We start from the raw sequence: 13,186 nt of genomic DNA, 5'->3' as shown, positions 1-13,186 counted from the left end.
TACCAAAGCGAAACTGTAGGAGCAGTAGAAACTGTACCTCTAAACCGGAACGCTTGGAAAAAACCCTAGACGAAAACCAAAACCAACAAAAACGTCACAAAATGTCATCATAATATATTCAGCAACTGTTCCGAACTGTTTTGGATGGGATGCATGCATACGCCTTTACACCTATCCAATCTTGTCAGACCCACACAGTAACTAGGGGATAGGGGGCGACTGACTGTAGGATTGGGGCATACCACTGAAGTTTTAATCACTCATGAACTCCCCTTCCTCAGGGCGGAGCTAGATAGCATTTTTGTCCAATCAGCATATGGGAATCTGGCTGTTTGTGCATATTCATGAGCAATAGCATTGTCCAATGAGCTTGTGGGAACTTGTCTATGGGGATACATTATTCATGAGGCAGCGGTGCGTACAAGTGTTTCTCAGTGTGTGTGTGTGTGTGTGTGTTGGTGTGTGTGTTTGTGTCTCCATGTATGTGTGTGTGTGTGAGGGGCTTTCAGGAGCTCCTGTGTTCACTGGGGCAGGCTGTAGGGCTGCGTTACACCTCTCTCTCATTCCATCTCTCCCTCCATCCAACCATTCCTCTACACCACTTTTACTGGGTGGAATTTTCGGGGCTGCGCACATAGCCCCCATCCCCCTTTGGATTCCCTACCGTTTCTGTCCCGGCTTGAAGGAGAAGACAGGGGAGAGCGAGAGAAAGCAAGAGAAGAGAGGATTTAGTGCTGAGGAGAGAGAGAGGGAGAGGAGAGAGGGATCATGACTGGACTCTCGGCTGTGTTGAAGAGCTGGGTCGTCCTGCAGACTCTGTGCCTGGCTCTGGCCCAAGTGGTGAGTGGAGTGGACAGGGGAGGTTAGGGGTGTACCCAGGCTGAGTTGCTTCTGGCTGGGGTACGGTGGGATAGACGTCCCCTTGGAGAGAGGGACTGGTGGTGAAGGTAGACGGGGACTTCTGTGCTTGCTATGGTTTTGTTGTCACACTGGCTAGTTGTAGTTGGAAAAATACATTTTGGAATTGGGTTGTTTCAGAAAAGTGAATGACCTCAATCTTGTTTCAGGGCTTGAGTGTTTCATCATAGTCATAACATTGTTGTAATGATGAGTCTAGAGCTGCATGAAGATCAGTTGTGTAATGTGTGTATTTGTGTGTGTTGTGTGATGTGGCATTGTACATACATATATAGTGTATCTTCCTGCCATGGACTATGTGCCTTGATTCTGTGGATGAAGTTTCTACCTGAATACAGATGAAGAATTGGAATGTCTCCTTTTTCAAATGGATGGTTATTCCTGAAGAGCAGTTGGAGGGGATACAAAACCATTTCAAATGTTTGTCAAAAAGGAGATTCAGGACAGTCATCAAGGGAGAGCGGCACTCACACTGGAATTCGGCTGGACACACACACACACACACACACACAGGCTGTGTATTCAAGACACCCATGTGCCTTTACTGCGAAGCCCCCTATTCAAACACACCCACCCACACACACACACACACACACACACAGACACACAGAGAATGACCGACCTGAAGATGCCCTCCACCAAATCACACCTACATGCTATCCAACAAAAAGTTACCAGTGGATCTGTCTGAACAAACAGGACCATTGTATTGAATTCCCAACCTTATTTCTGAATGACTGGCAGAATTCTGGAATACATCTCCACACAGTATGAGGATTCTGTGTTGTGACTGGATGAGACTGATTGAAATCGAGTCAAGGAACTGCATTTCCAAAGGAAGGGGATGGGATGGGGGGAGTGCTTTGTTAAACATCTTTCCCCCCCCTACCTACTACCTTAGATTACTTGGTGACAAATATTTTWGTTTTACACCCATTTTTGGAAGCAATATACTTCTTACAGGATGTGAGATTTTTTACATTTCTATGAAAAAACATTACCTCATTCATCAGTCATATTTCTTTTCATGAGCTCTGGATAATTGTATTACATTTCCTACATCGTTCCAAATACAGTCTTATAAAAAAGGGTTCCAAAAGGGTTCTTCGGCTGTCCCCATGGGAGAATCATTTTTGGCTCCAGCTAGAACCCTTTTTAGTTCCAGGTAGAATGCTTTTGGATTCCTTGTAGAACCTCTGTGGAAAGGGTTCTACATGGAAACAAAAAGGTGTTCTTCCTGGAACCAAATAGGGTTCACAAAGGGTTCTCCTATGAGGACAGCCCAACAACCCTTTTAGGTTGGAAGAGTGCAGGCTACCAGTGGTATTGGATTTGTATTGGCCTTACATGCTTTATCAAAATGTGATGGGTATGGGTGATGTTTCTAGGTGATTCATTCACTTCAAGTTTATGATGTAGTCTTGTTTCTAGAATAGTATTCACATGAGATATAACATTTAATTGTAGCTATTAATTGCCACTTGATAATGTGTGATTGTCTCATGTGACGTTGTTGTGCCTCATTTATCAATTAGGACTATCCAAACATTGGTTCAAAAAGCACCTGGTTCAAAACTAGTCATATCTCCATTATCAAAACTAGTCATATCTCCATTATCAAAACTAGTKATGTCTCCATTATCAAAACTAGTCATYTCTCCATTATCAAAACTAGTCATYTCTCCATTATCAAAACTAGTCATGTCTCCATTATCAAAACTAGTCATGTCTCCATTATCAAAACTAGTCATGTCTCCATTATCAAAACTAGCCATATCTCCATTATCAAAACTAGTCATGTCTCCATTATCAAAACTAGTCATGTCTCCATTATCAAAAGGCCTACAATAAAATGACACACACAATCCCAAAACGTGTGAAATGTTTTACTGCATTACAGTTATCTCACATGTTCTTTATAGTATGAAAATAATATGTATCCAATTGGATGAATACCAAAAAGTGATACATTCTAAGGCCAGGTAATTATCTACAAAACCTCTGCACACTTCTAAACACTCCATTTTGTTTTCATTTTTTCCAGAGCGGTCCTCCAGGACCTCAGGGCAATCCCGGCCTACCTGGGCCCTCTGGCACTCCCGGGTCCGATGGCATTGATGTGAGTATTACCTCCGCTTCGCCCTGAGCCAACAGGTTGTCACAAAGACGGGCATTGTACCCAATAGAGCGCTCTGAGGTAGTACCGCAGTTATACCACCAGGGGGCGGACGGAATGAAAACACAGCAGCACAAAAGAGCTCTGTTTCCCGCAGAGAGAGAGGTCTTTGAGTTGGGGGCTTTATCTCCGTCCCAAGGGAAAGGTTTGGGATCACATCGCGGTAATGTGATACCTTTGAGGTATTCTCAGTCTAAACAAAACCATGTTCTGAAAACATGTTGAGAATACAGAATTACACCATGAATGGACAAGGGAAGAAACTAATGGTGAGGCCTATATGATCCAAAAAGATTGTGATGTTACAAGTTAGACATGCTTTTATCCAATGCAATTAGTTGAAGAGCCGTTTCTTCCCCAAAGCCAGGCAGATCTACTGTTAAAGATAATGGTTTAGGATTATGTCAATTCCCTTACTCAGTTGGAGAGAGCGGCTCATTCTCTATCTAACTAATGGAAGGCTATGTACTGGCAGGTTGATGTTTGATGTGAACATMGATCACCTCTTGTGGGTTGGAACTTGGAATAGCTTTTGAGGGCTCCGGGGTCAGATATTTATCTGCTATGGTATGTGATGTCACCAAAGGGTGGGCTTTAATAAAAGTGCTGTGAAACACAATTCTGGCCAACTGTAGATGCCAGCTGCATTTCATTCCAGAAAGGTTGTTCCATCCCATCTGCCCTTGTTCATTCTCCTTTGCAGACCTGAGTGGACTAGGGTAGGTGTCAGKAATAGCTCCAACTAGTTTCTGCCATATTTACGATGCAGTCCTATCATGATTGGAAAGTTCCCTCACTCCACATTGAGGGCGGAGCAAACATGAGCTGTCAATCATGGCTGGATCTTAAAAAAAAACATTTCCCCCCTCATCTCCACCTGACAAAATGACACTTGCAGATCTGTATGGAACTGGATAGGTGTATACGCAATAGTTTGATGTCACTACTAGAGTAAAGTGGCTTCCTCTCCTTATCTGATCTTTCTTATTCCTGATCTGAAACACTGGCTAAATGAAAGCAATATTGAGGGCGGGTTACACTTTATTTTAACAGTCCGTTATAAACCATTTATAAGGCATTTACAAAAAAATTGCACACCATTTAGGGTTAGGTTAGGGTTATGTAAAGGTTAGGGTTAGGGTTAAATAACACTTTAGATTAGGGACTGCAAAAATACTTTACTTATGATTAGTAAATAGTTGATAAATGTGGGAGTAATGAGTAATTAAAAATTGTTACTAGGGTGCCTACCAGGAATTAACTTTCACTTGTCCAGAATTTATAGGAAAAGTCTGTTCAGATTGAGGAAAGGAGATAAGGTAAAGAAGTCACTGTTTGGGATTGAGATATAGCCATAGTCTTCTGTTTGGGTCAGGGGAGGTTCCACCATTCCTTCCAGATCAACAAGGGGCTGTCATTAAGGAATGCTATGTCAAGGACTTCGTAATCTACATAAACTGACTTCCATGTCGTCAATCTCAGAAAGTAGTGAACATACAATACCAATTGTTAATATCATGTCTTTCTTTCTTGTTCCTCTCTCTCTTCACAGGGGGAGAAAGGACCTCCTGGTCCTCCTGGCCCAACAGTAAGTTACTGTATATGCGTATGTGTGTGTGTGTGCATATTCAAGGGTGTTTATTTGTGTGTGTGCGTGCGTTTGTGTGCATGTTCAATAGTGTTTGTGTGAGTGTGTTCACTTTACACTGACAATATCTCTGATGTGTGTGTGTGTATACCTGACTATGGCTGTGTCTCTGTTCTCAGGGCTTGAAGGGGGAGCCAGGTGAACATGGTCCAGATGGAGCTCCAGGAGAGAACGGCATTGACGTAAGTCTCCTGTCTATCAGCTGCTAAGTGTGTCTGTAAGAGACTGACAACAAGACAAAGAAAATGTGAAGTAGAAAGAGAGAGAGAAAGAAAGAGAGAGTTAAAAAATGGATGAGTTTGTGAGGGAAAAAGAGAGAAAGAGAGAGAGAAATTGATTATTTTMTGAGGGAGAAAGAGAGAGAGAGAGAGAAAGAGAGTGAGAAAGAGAAAATAGACACAATGTTTGTGTGTTTGTGTAAACCTGTAGGAGTGAAAAGCATTGATGTAAGTCCTGATGCATTGATGTACTGTAACCTAGCTAGATAGACTGAGCTTTATGTTGTTATGAAGGTGGCTGTTTTCAGGAAACTGCTTCTCGGAACGGAAACACACTCTGCAGGTCTCACAGTCACATGCTGAGAAACATTCCACAGGGATTTACCCTGTAATCCGGCCCGGAATCTCAATCCTAGTTTTCCTGCCGATTACCTGGAAGTGTCAAGTCCAATCAGACTACTGATAGTCTCAGTGCTGTAATGAGAATTCAGGTCTCATGTATAGTAGATGTCATAATCCCCAGGCTCTGGCAGGCACTAAAGGTGCAATCTGTCACCTTCATTTCAAAGTGCTGCCCCTGCACTTGTTTGTGAACTGTGGGTGTGAGTCCTAAAAAAGTAGCAGGCTGTTCAATAAAAGTTTAGCATTAGAAGAGACAGAAGTCTCCTTACAGTGCTGTGTTATTAGAGCACATAATGAATACAAACCATTCTAATATTRACCACAACCTCATTATTGAAGTGCAGAACTGAAGTAACACTATTGGTGATCCAACCCGATCTTACTGACTGAACACATCGCTCTATCTCTCTACGTCTCCAGGGTTTGATTGGAGCAAAGGGAGATCGGGGTCCTGTCGGGAACCCTGGACCTAAGGTAAGGACCATGGTGGGAGTCTACATTGGATGCAAACTATGAGAGAATAAACCCTCATGTTGTTGTTGTTTATTGTTGTTTTCTACAGGGCCAGCCTGGGCCTGGTGGTGAACCTGGACCAACTGTAAGTACTAACTCAACAGAACCTGAACACTGTTCAGTACAGACTACATATAGCCTGAACACTACAAATCCACTGGAACTAACCCTCCGTCATCAGTAGGGCCCAGAGTTTTACCCGACCACATGACCTAACTAGGATTACAGAGGTATGGGGGAGACCCTAGTCATGGGGGCTACATAACACTGGCACAACAGCTTTCAGCAGCTAACTGATTTACAATGTTATAACTAGTCTCGTCCAACAGCCGTGTACAGTGGGTACAATACCTCTGATACAGGGTCAGATATTTGTTCATCCCGCAATTTTTTTGGAGTCAGGGTAATCTGATCCTAGATCTGTGGTTAAGGCAGGTTGAGTAAGACTACATGTAGTTACAGTAAAGCACACTAGGTGGTGCTGTGTAGCTATATTTGACAGACTACTTGACAGACTGTACTGTATTGACAGAGTGGAGTCAGTTAGTGATATGCTCGGATGAAGCATTGAATTAAATGAATTCCATTACTTATTATGACACATTAAACATTGAACACACATTGATTGCTTTCTCTTTGTCTGGGTTAGATTGATGAACACTGTCTGTCTAGTGTTCTGTCTCTGTAGACACATCTGCTCTTAATTGAATTAAAATAAGATAATTGTTGAAACAAATCATACATGAGTTATTATGCACATTTGTTTGTGATTATATGATTACAAAGACTTAACTAATCTAATCACACACTTAACTAATCTCTCATTCCCCTTTCCCTTTCCTTCTCTCTCTCTCTCTCTCTCTCTCTGCAGGGACCCGGACTGCCTGGTCTGGCTGTAAGTAGCTATTTGTTAATTATATCCCTATAATTAAAGACAACTTCCTCCCCAAAAAGTAACTAGTCAGACACTACATATTACATTCTGAACTGAATTACATTGGCAGTGTAGACCCTCTTCTGGAACTAGTCAGACACTACATATTACATTCTGAACTGAATTCATTGGCAGTGTATCCTCTTCTGGAACAGTCAGACACTACATATTACATTCTGAACTGATTACATTGGCAGTGTATCCTCTTCTGGAACTAGTCAGACACTACATATTACATTCTGAACTGAATTACATTGGCAGTGTATCCTCTTCTGGAACTAGTCAGACACTACATTTAGCATTCTGAACTGAATTACATTGGCAGTGTCTCCTCTTCTGGAACTAGTCAGACACTACATATTACATTCTGAACTGAATTGCATTGGCAGTTGTATCCTCTTCTGGAACTAGTCAGACACTACATATTATTCTGAATGAATTACATTGGCAGTGTATCTCTTCTGGAACTATCAGACACTACATATTACATTCTGAACTGAATTACATTGGCAGTGTATACCTCTTCTGGAACTAGTCAGACACTACATATACATTCTGAACTGAATTACATTGGCAGTGTATCCTCTTCTGGAACTAGTCAGACACTACATATTACATTCTAAACTGAATTGGCATTGGCAGTGTATCCTCTTCTGGAACTAGTCAGACACTACATATTACATTCTGAACTGAATTGCATTGGCAGTGTATCCTCTTCTGCCAGATGGATGAAGATCCCCGTCTTTTTCTCTTCCTCTTTGTCTTTAGGGAGCCCCGGGCCCAATCGGCCTTCCCGGTAAAATTGGACAGACTGGATCTCAAGTAAGACCCTTACCATTGTTGTCTTATGTCAGATAGCATACGTTACAGAATCTGTTAGCTACTCTTCATCTTCATCATTTCATTCCCACCATCCTCTTGCTCCCTCTTCTCTCAGGGCATATTGGGAGCACCTGGACATCCAGGAATTCCAGGACCGCCAGGAAAACCAGTAAGTTTACACCTAGAACCAGCAAGAAACCAGTAAAACAACATGTAGTACAAGTAAAAACCAGTAAGTACACACCTACCACCAAACCGGCAAACCAGCAAGTACAAACCTAGTAATAAAAACCAGTAAATTAAAACTTGTAGGAAACCAGTAAGATGTTGTGGGCTGTAATAAGTAATAAATAAAACGTGTAAGAAACCAATAACTTACCGCAAAAGAAAAACGTTTCGTTACAAGCAAGAAACAATTGTTCCAGAGATAACCCAATAATCCCAGTCCAGATGACCAGTACATTCTCACCAGTAAGTGTACCAGTACGCTCCCCAGAGCAGCTCAATGAAGCATAATTGTAGACAGAGCTGTGTGTGTCTCTTAGCTCCCCAGTTCTTCTACAATGTACACAGTGAGTGATTTCAGGTGGGGAGCAGCCTCACAGAGAGTGATGCTCCCAGCCATGGGGAGTCTATTTGTCTTGGTTTACCGGTGTTGCAGAGTAAATAAAGTCCCATTAGATCTGGCTCCCCTGTCTCATCTCACTGCTCCCTGAATACCTCAGCTGAGGGGGGCCATGTTGTACTGAAACTCAGTATACACACAGTCAGAACAGCTGCCTCAGCACTGTCTTAAACAATGATCTCCCTAGTCTTCCTCTTTCTCTCTCTCTCTCTCTCTCTCTCTCTCTCTCTCTCTCTCTCTCTCTCTCTCTCTCTCTCTCTCTCTCTCTCTCTCTCGCTCACTTCATCTGTCTTCTGTCTTCTTTGCATATTTCTCTATTCAAACATATATTGTTGTCACTCTCTCTTTCTCTAGGGACCTCCAGGGAAGTTCTTGGGAGGAGAGGAGGGCAGCGCAGACTTCCAGGTAAGATCCCTCTAAACCTCCTCCTGTCGTTTGTCTTTTCTGTTTCTATCTGTACTACTCCAATGTACCTGTCAACTCCCACTGTACCTGTTCAGACTCCACTGTTAATCTGTTCTACCCGCTGTACCTGTTCTACTCCACTGTACTCTGTTCTACTCCACTGTATCTGTCAACTCCAATGTACCTGTTCAACTCCAATGTATCTGTTCTACCCGACTGTACCTGTTCTCTCCACTGTACTGTTCTACTCCACTGTACCTGTTCTACTTCCACTGACCTGTTCACTCCACTGTATCTGTTACCCCACTGTATCTATTCAACTCCAATGTACCTGTTCAACTCCAATGTATCTGTCTACCCCACGTATCTGTCAATCTCCATGTACCTGTTCACTCCAATGTATCTGTTCTACCCGACTGTCCTGTTCTACTCACTGTATGTTCTACCCACTGTATCTGTTCTACTCCACTGTATCTGTTCTACTCCACTGTATCTGTTCTACACCACTGTACTGTTATACTCCACTGTACCTTGTCATACTCCAATGACTGTTCTACTCCACTGTATCGTTCTACTCCACTGTATCTGTTCTACCCACTGTATCTGTTCTACTCCACTGATCTGTTCTACTCCACTGTATCTGTTCTATCCACTGTATCTGTTCTCCCCCACTGTATCTGTTTCTCCTCCACTGTATCTGTTCTATCCCACTGTAATCTGTTCTACTCCACTGTATCTGTTCTACTCCACTGTATCTTTCTACCCACTGTATCTGTTATACTCCACTGTACTGTATCAACTCCCATGTCTGTTCTACTCCACTGTATCTGTTCTACTCCACTGTATCTGTTCTACCTCCACTGTATCTGTTCTACTCCACTGTATCTCTGTTCTATTCCACTGTATCTGTTCTACTCCACTGTATCTGTTCTACTCCACTGTATCTGTTCACTCCACTGTATCTTTCTATTCCACTGTATCTGTTCTACCCCACTGTTATCTGTTCTCTCCACTGTACTCTGTTCAACTCCACTGTCTCTGTTCTACCCCACTGTATCTGTTCAACTCCAATGTACCTGTTCTCAACCCAATGTATCTGTTCTACTCCCACTGTATCTGTTCAACTCCAATGTACCTGTTCAACTCCAATGTATCTGTTCTACCCGACCTGACTGTCTACTCCACTGTATCTGTTCTCCCCACTGTATCTGTTCTAACTCCACTGTATCTGTTCTACTCCACTGTATCTGTTTCTACACCACTGTACTGTTATCTCCATGTACTGTTCAACTCCAATGTACTGTTCTACGTCCACTGTACACGCTGTTCTAATCTCCACTGTATCTGTTTCTATTCTCCAATGTAATCTGTTCTATTCCACTGTATCTGTTACTCCACTGTATCTGTTCTACTCCACTGTATCTGTTCTACTCCACTGTATCTGTTCTACTCCACTGTAGTCTGTTCTGACCCCACTGTATCTGTTCTCCTCCCTGTACTGTTCTATTCCACTGTATCTGTTCTACTCCACTGTACCTGTTCAACTCCAATGTACCTGTTCTACTCCACTGTATCTGTTCTATTCCATGTATACTGTAAAATCCAATGTTCTCTGTTCCACTCACTACCGGGAGAATCCCAATACGGGCCTCTGGCAACGTCAGCAACAATAACGTCCGGGTTTCACACGAAAATGCTGTATTCATCATGGGCCCGGAGCAGCCGGTTCACTAAAGCTAAGATTCACAACACATCAAATGGTTAATGGGGTCGTGTCTTCACATGTCGGAAAATGTATAGTGGAAACTCACATCTGAGTGATTGTTCTACCAACCAATGACATTCAGACAATTCGTGTTATCCAACTTTTGAGGTGGCATATCAGTTTGGCGCAACATGGCCCTGTTTCCAGTTTTGAGCATCCATCAATCAACTCCCGTGCAACAAAGCGAGGTCCATACACGAAATGATTTCTCCAGATGTGGTGTGGAAGCACTTGACTAGCCTGCCACACTCGTTAACACGACATCCAACCCCATCCGCATCACCTTTGGGGATGTACTTCTAAATGGCAGAATGCAACCAGGCTCATCGCAAACATCAGTGCCTGAACCGTCACTAATGCCTTGGTGTGAGTAGAACAGTCCCGCAGCAATGTTCCAACTCTAGTGGAAACTTCCCAGAAGCTGTGCAAGGACTGTTGTAGCAGCAAATGGGGGACTGACCATATTAATGACTGCATTTGAAATGAAATAGTGTTCGCGAATAGTAGCTGGTGATCCACATACATTGTCATTATGTAATTATTCAATTGAACAAACTAATAAAACCAACGATACTAATTCTTGTCCATGCAGCGTATATGTCGTAAATTTTGGTCTCTCAGATTTTGTCACAAATTGTTACATCTGTAGTGAGTGCACGTCTACTGCCACTCCAGTCAATTCCACCACCTGAGCAGGTGTGGAGCTATCACGAAGCTGATTAAAAAGCCATGACATTACACAGGTGCACTTATGCATGGGGGACAATAAAAGGCCACTCTAAATGTGCGATGTTTTTTGAGACAGAACACAATGTCATCAGAAAAATCGGCACACAACGCTTCCAACAGCGCTACACAGACCATAATTTTTAGCATGTTATAGTGTCGTGCAAGCGAGCGCTTTGCCCGACGTCAACATTTGAAACAGATGCCCCATGGTGCGGGGGGGGGCGCGGTGGGTTATGGTTATTGCAGCATTATAGCTAACGGATATCAACACACAATTAAATTTTATGATGGCAATTCATGCAAATGAGAGAGCTTGACGAGATCCTGAGGCCATTGACGTGCCATTGCATCCGCCACCATGTACCTCATGTTTCAGATGATAAGCACGGCTCATGTACGCAATTCCTGGAAGCTGAAAATCTGTCCACTATCTTTCACATGCCTGCAACTCACAAGACACTCACACTGATTGAGCGTCAATCGCTTGGATGCTCTGGGATTCTTGCGAACGATGTACGACAGCCAATATCCCAGCAACTTACAACAGCAGGACAGACGATTTGGGGACATCCGGCCACAATCAACCAGCTCGATCAAACACTCTATGCGAAAGAGAAGATTTTTCAGGACCCCCTGTTCTTTCAAGATCATCTGATAAATCTAATCCAAGATACTCACAGATCGTCATTGTAAAAGCGTTAACACTGTTTCCCATGCTTGTCAATGAAACCATAACACAAGTACATGAACATGCCCATGACGGTCGTTAAGACATTAACAGCTTACAGACGGTAGGCAATACGGCATCAACATGTTAGGAACACATAACAAAAACTCAAGCGTAGTTTAGACACTAAGAGCCTTTCTACTGCTGCGGAAAATTTTCTACCAAAATAAAGATGCACAGGTCCTGCTCATCTGCGGACGTGCTAGGCATGCGCGCAAGGAAGCATGAGGACTGCAGAGTGGCCAGCAATAAATTGCAATGTCCGTAACTGGGCGACGCTCAGAGCGGCGCTACAGGAGACAGGACGGACAGCTGATCGTCCTCTGCAGTGGCCAGACCCGGTAACCACCCTGCACAGGATCGGTACATCCGAACTTCACACCTGCGGGACAGGTACAGGATGGTCCACACCAACTCCGAGTTAACACCAGGAAGCGAGCACAAAGCCCTCCCTCATGCTCAGACTGTCACCATAGGCGAAGAGAGCTGGATTGATGGCTTCGTAGGCCTGTTGTAAAGGCAGGTCCTCACCAGACATCACCGCAACAACTGTCGCTATGGCACAAACCCACCTTCGCTGGACCAGAACAGGACTTGGCACAAAAGCCCGTATCTATGTATGACGGGTGCGGTCGTTTGTCTCACCAAGGGGTTGGTGGTCGATCTTAGCGTTTGATCGGTCGAAGAATGATTCAGTTACACCAAGGCTGTACTCTGAGCAGGATCGATTTGAGGGAAGGTCTGTCAATGGTCTGGGCGGTGTTGTCAAGCATCATCGACTGAGCTGTTGTCATTGCAGGCAATCTCAAACGCCTGTGCGTTACAGGGAAGACATCCTCCTCAACCAATGGTGGTACTCTTCCTGCAGCTCATCTGACACTGAACCTCCCAGCCATGACAATGCCAACCAGCCATACTGCTCAATCTGTGCGTGATTTCCTGCAAGACTGGAATGTCAGTTCTGCATGGCAGCCGAAAGAGCCAGGATCTCAATCATGAGACATGTCTGGGACCTGTTGGATCGGTAGGATGAGAGGCTATGGGCACTCCACCTCCATCCCAACTGTTCGTTCACCTTTCCGCACAACCGGACCAACTCTTTCCCACCAACTAAAACACAGCACTTCTCATTCCACACGAACTCAGTCTTCTCCCTCCAATAAATTCCAGCCCTACCAAGCAACCACCAAGCACACTCTGTACTCAAGTAAAAAATTGGTTTACTTACTCTCTCCATGTCCATGCACGCACCATACAGGACCCACACCCGAAACTTGTTATAGAATAAACCAGTCAACTCCTCC

At 43.7% G+C, this 13,186-nt stretch overlaps 1 protein-coding gene across 1 annotated transcript in view; it reads left to right on the top strand.

Annotated features, from left to right (window-relative positions):
• The first annotated feature begins 481 nt into the window (after positions 1-481).
• The window catches only part of LOC111955765 (collagen alpha-2(IX) chain-like), a 17,899-nt gene continuing 5,194 nt past the window's right edge, over positions 482-13,186 (top strand). Inside the window, exons 1-10 of the mRNA XM_023976081.3 lie at positions 482-840; positions 2,963-3,037; positions 4,647-4,682; positions 4,862-4,924; positions 5,783-5,836; positions 5,925-5,960; positions 6,747-6,770; positions 7,578-7,631; positions 7,747-7,800; positions 8,611-8,661. Coding sequence (XP_023831849.2) covers positions 769-840; positions 2,963-3,037; positions 4,647-4,682; positions 4,862-4,924; positions 5,783-5,836; positions 5,925-5,960; positions 6,747-6,770; positions 7,578-7,631; positions 7,747-7,800; positions 8,611-8,661 — 519 coding nt within the window. The 5' untranslated portion in view covers positions 482-768. The remainder of the gene's footprint in view (positions 841-2,962; positions 3,038-4,646; positions 4,683-4,861; positions 4,925-5,782; positions 5,837-5,924; positions 5,961-6,746; positions 6,771-7,577; positions 7,632-7,746; positions 7,801-8,610; positions 8,662-13,186) is intronic.

Source organism: Salvelinus sp. IW2-2015, linkage group LG31, assembly GCF_002910315.2.
Source record: "Salvelinus sp. IW2-2015 linkage group LG31, ASM291031v2, whole genome shotgun sequence".
NCBI classification, from domain to species: domain Eukaryota; kingdom Metazoa; phylum Chordata; class Actinopteri; order Salmoniformes; family Salmonidae; genus Salvelinus; species Salvelinus sp. IW2-2015.
Note: the sequence above shows the minus strand (reverse complement) of the source record. Positions and strands in the feature narration are given on the sequence as shown.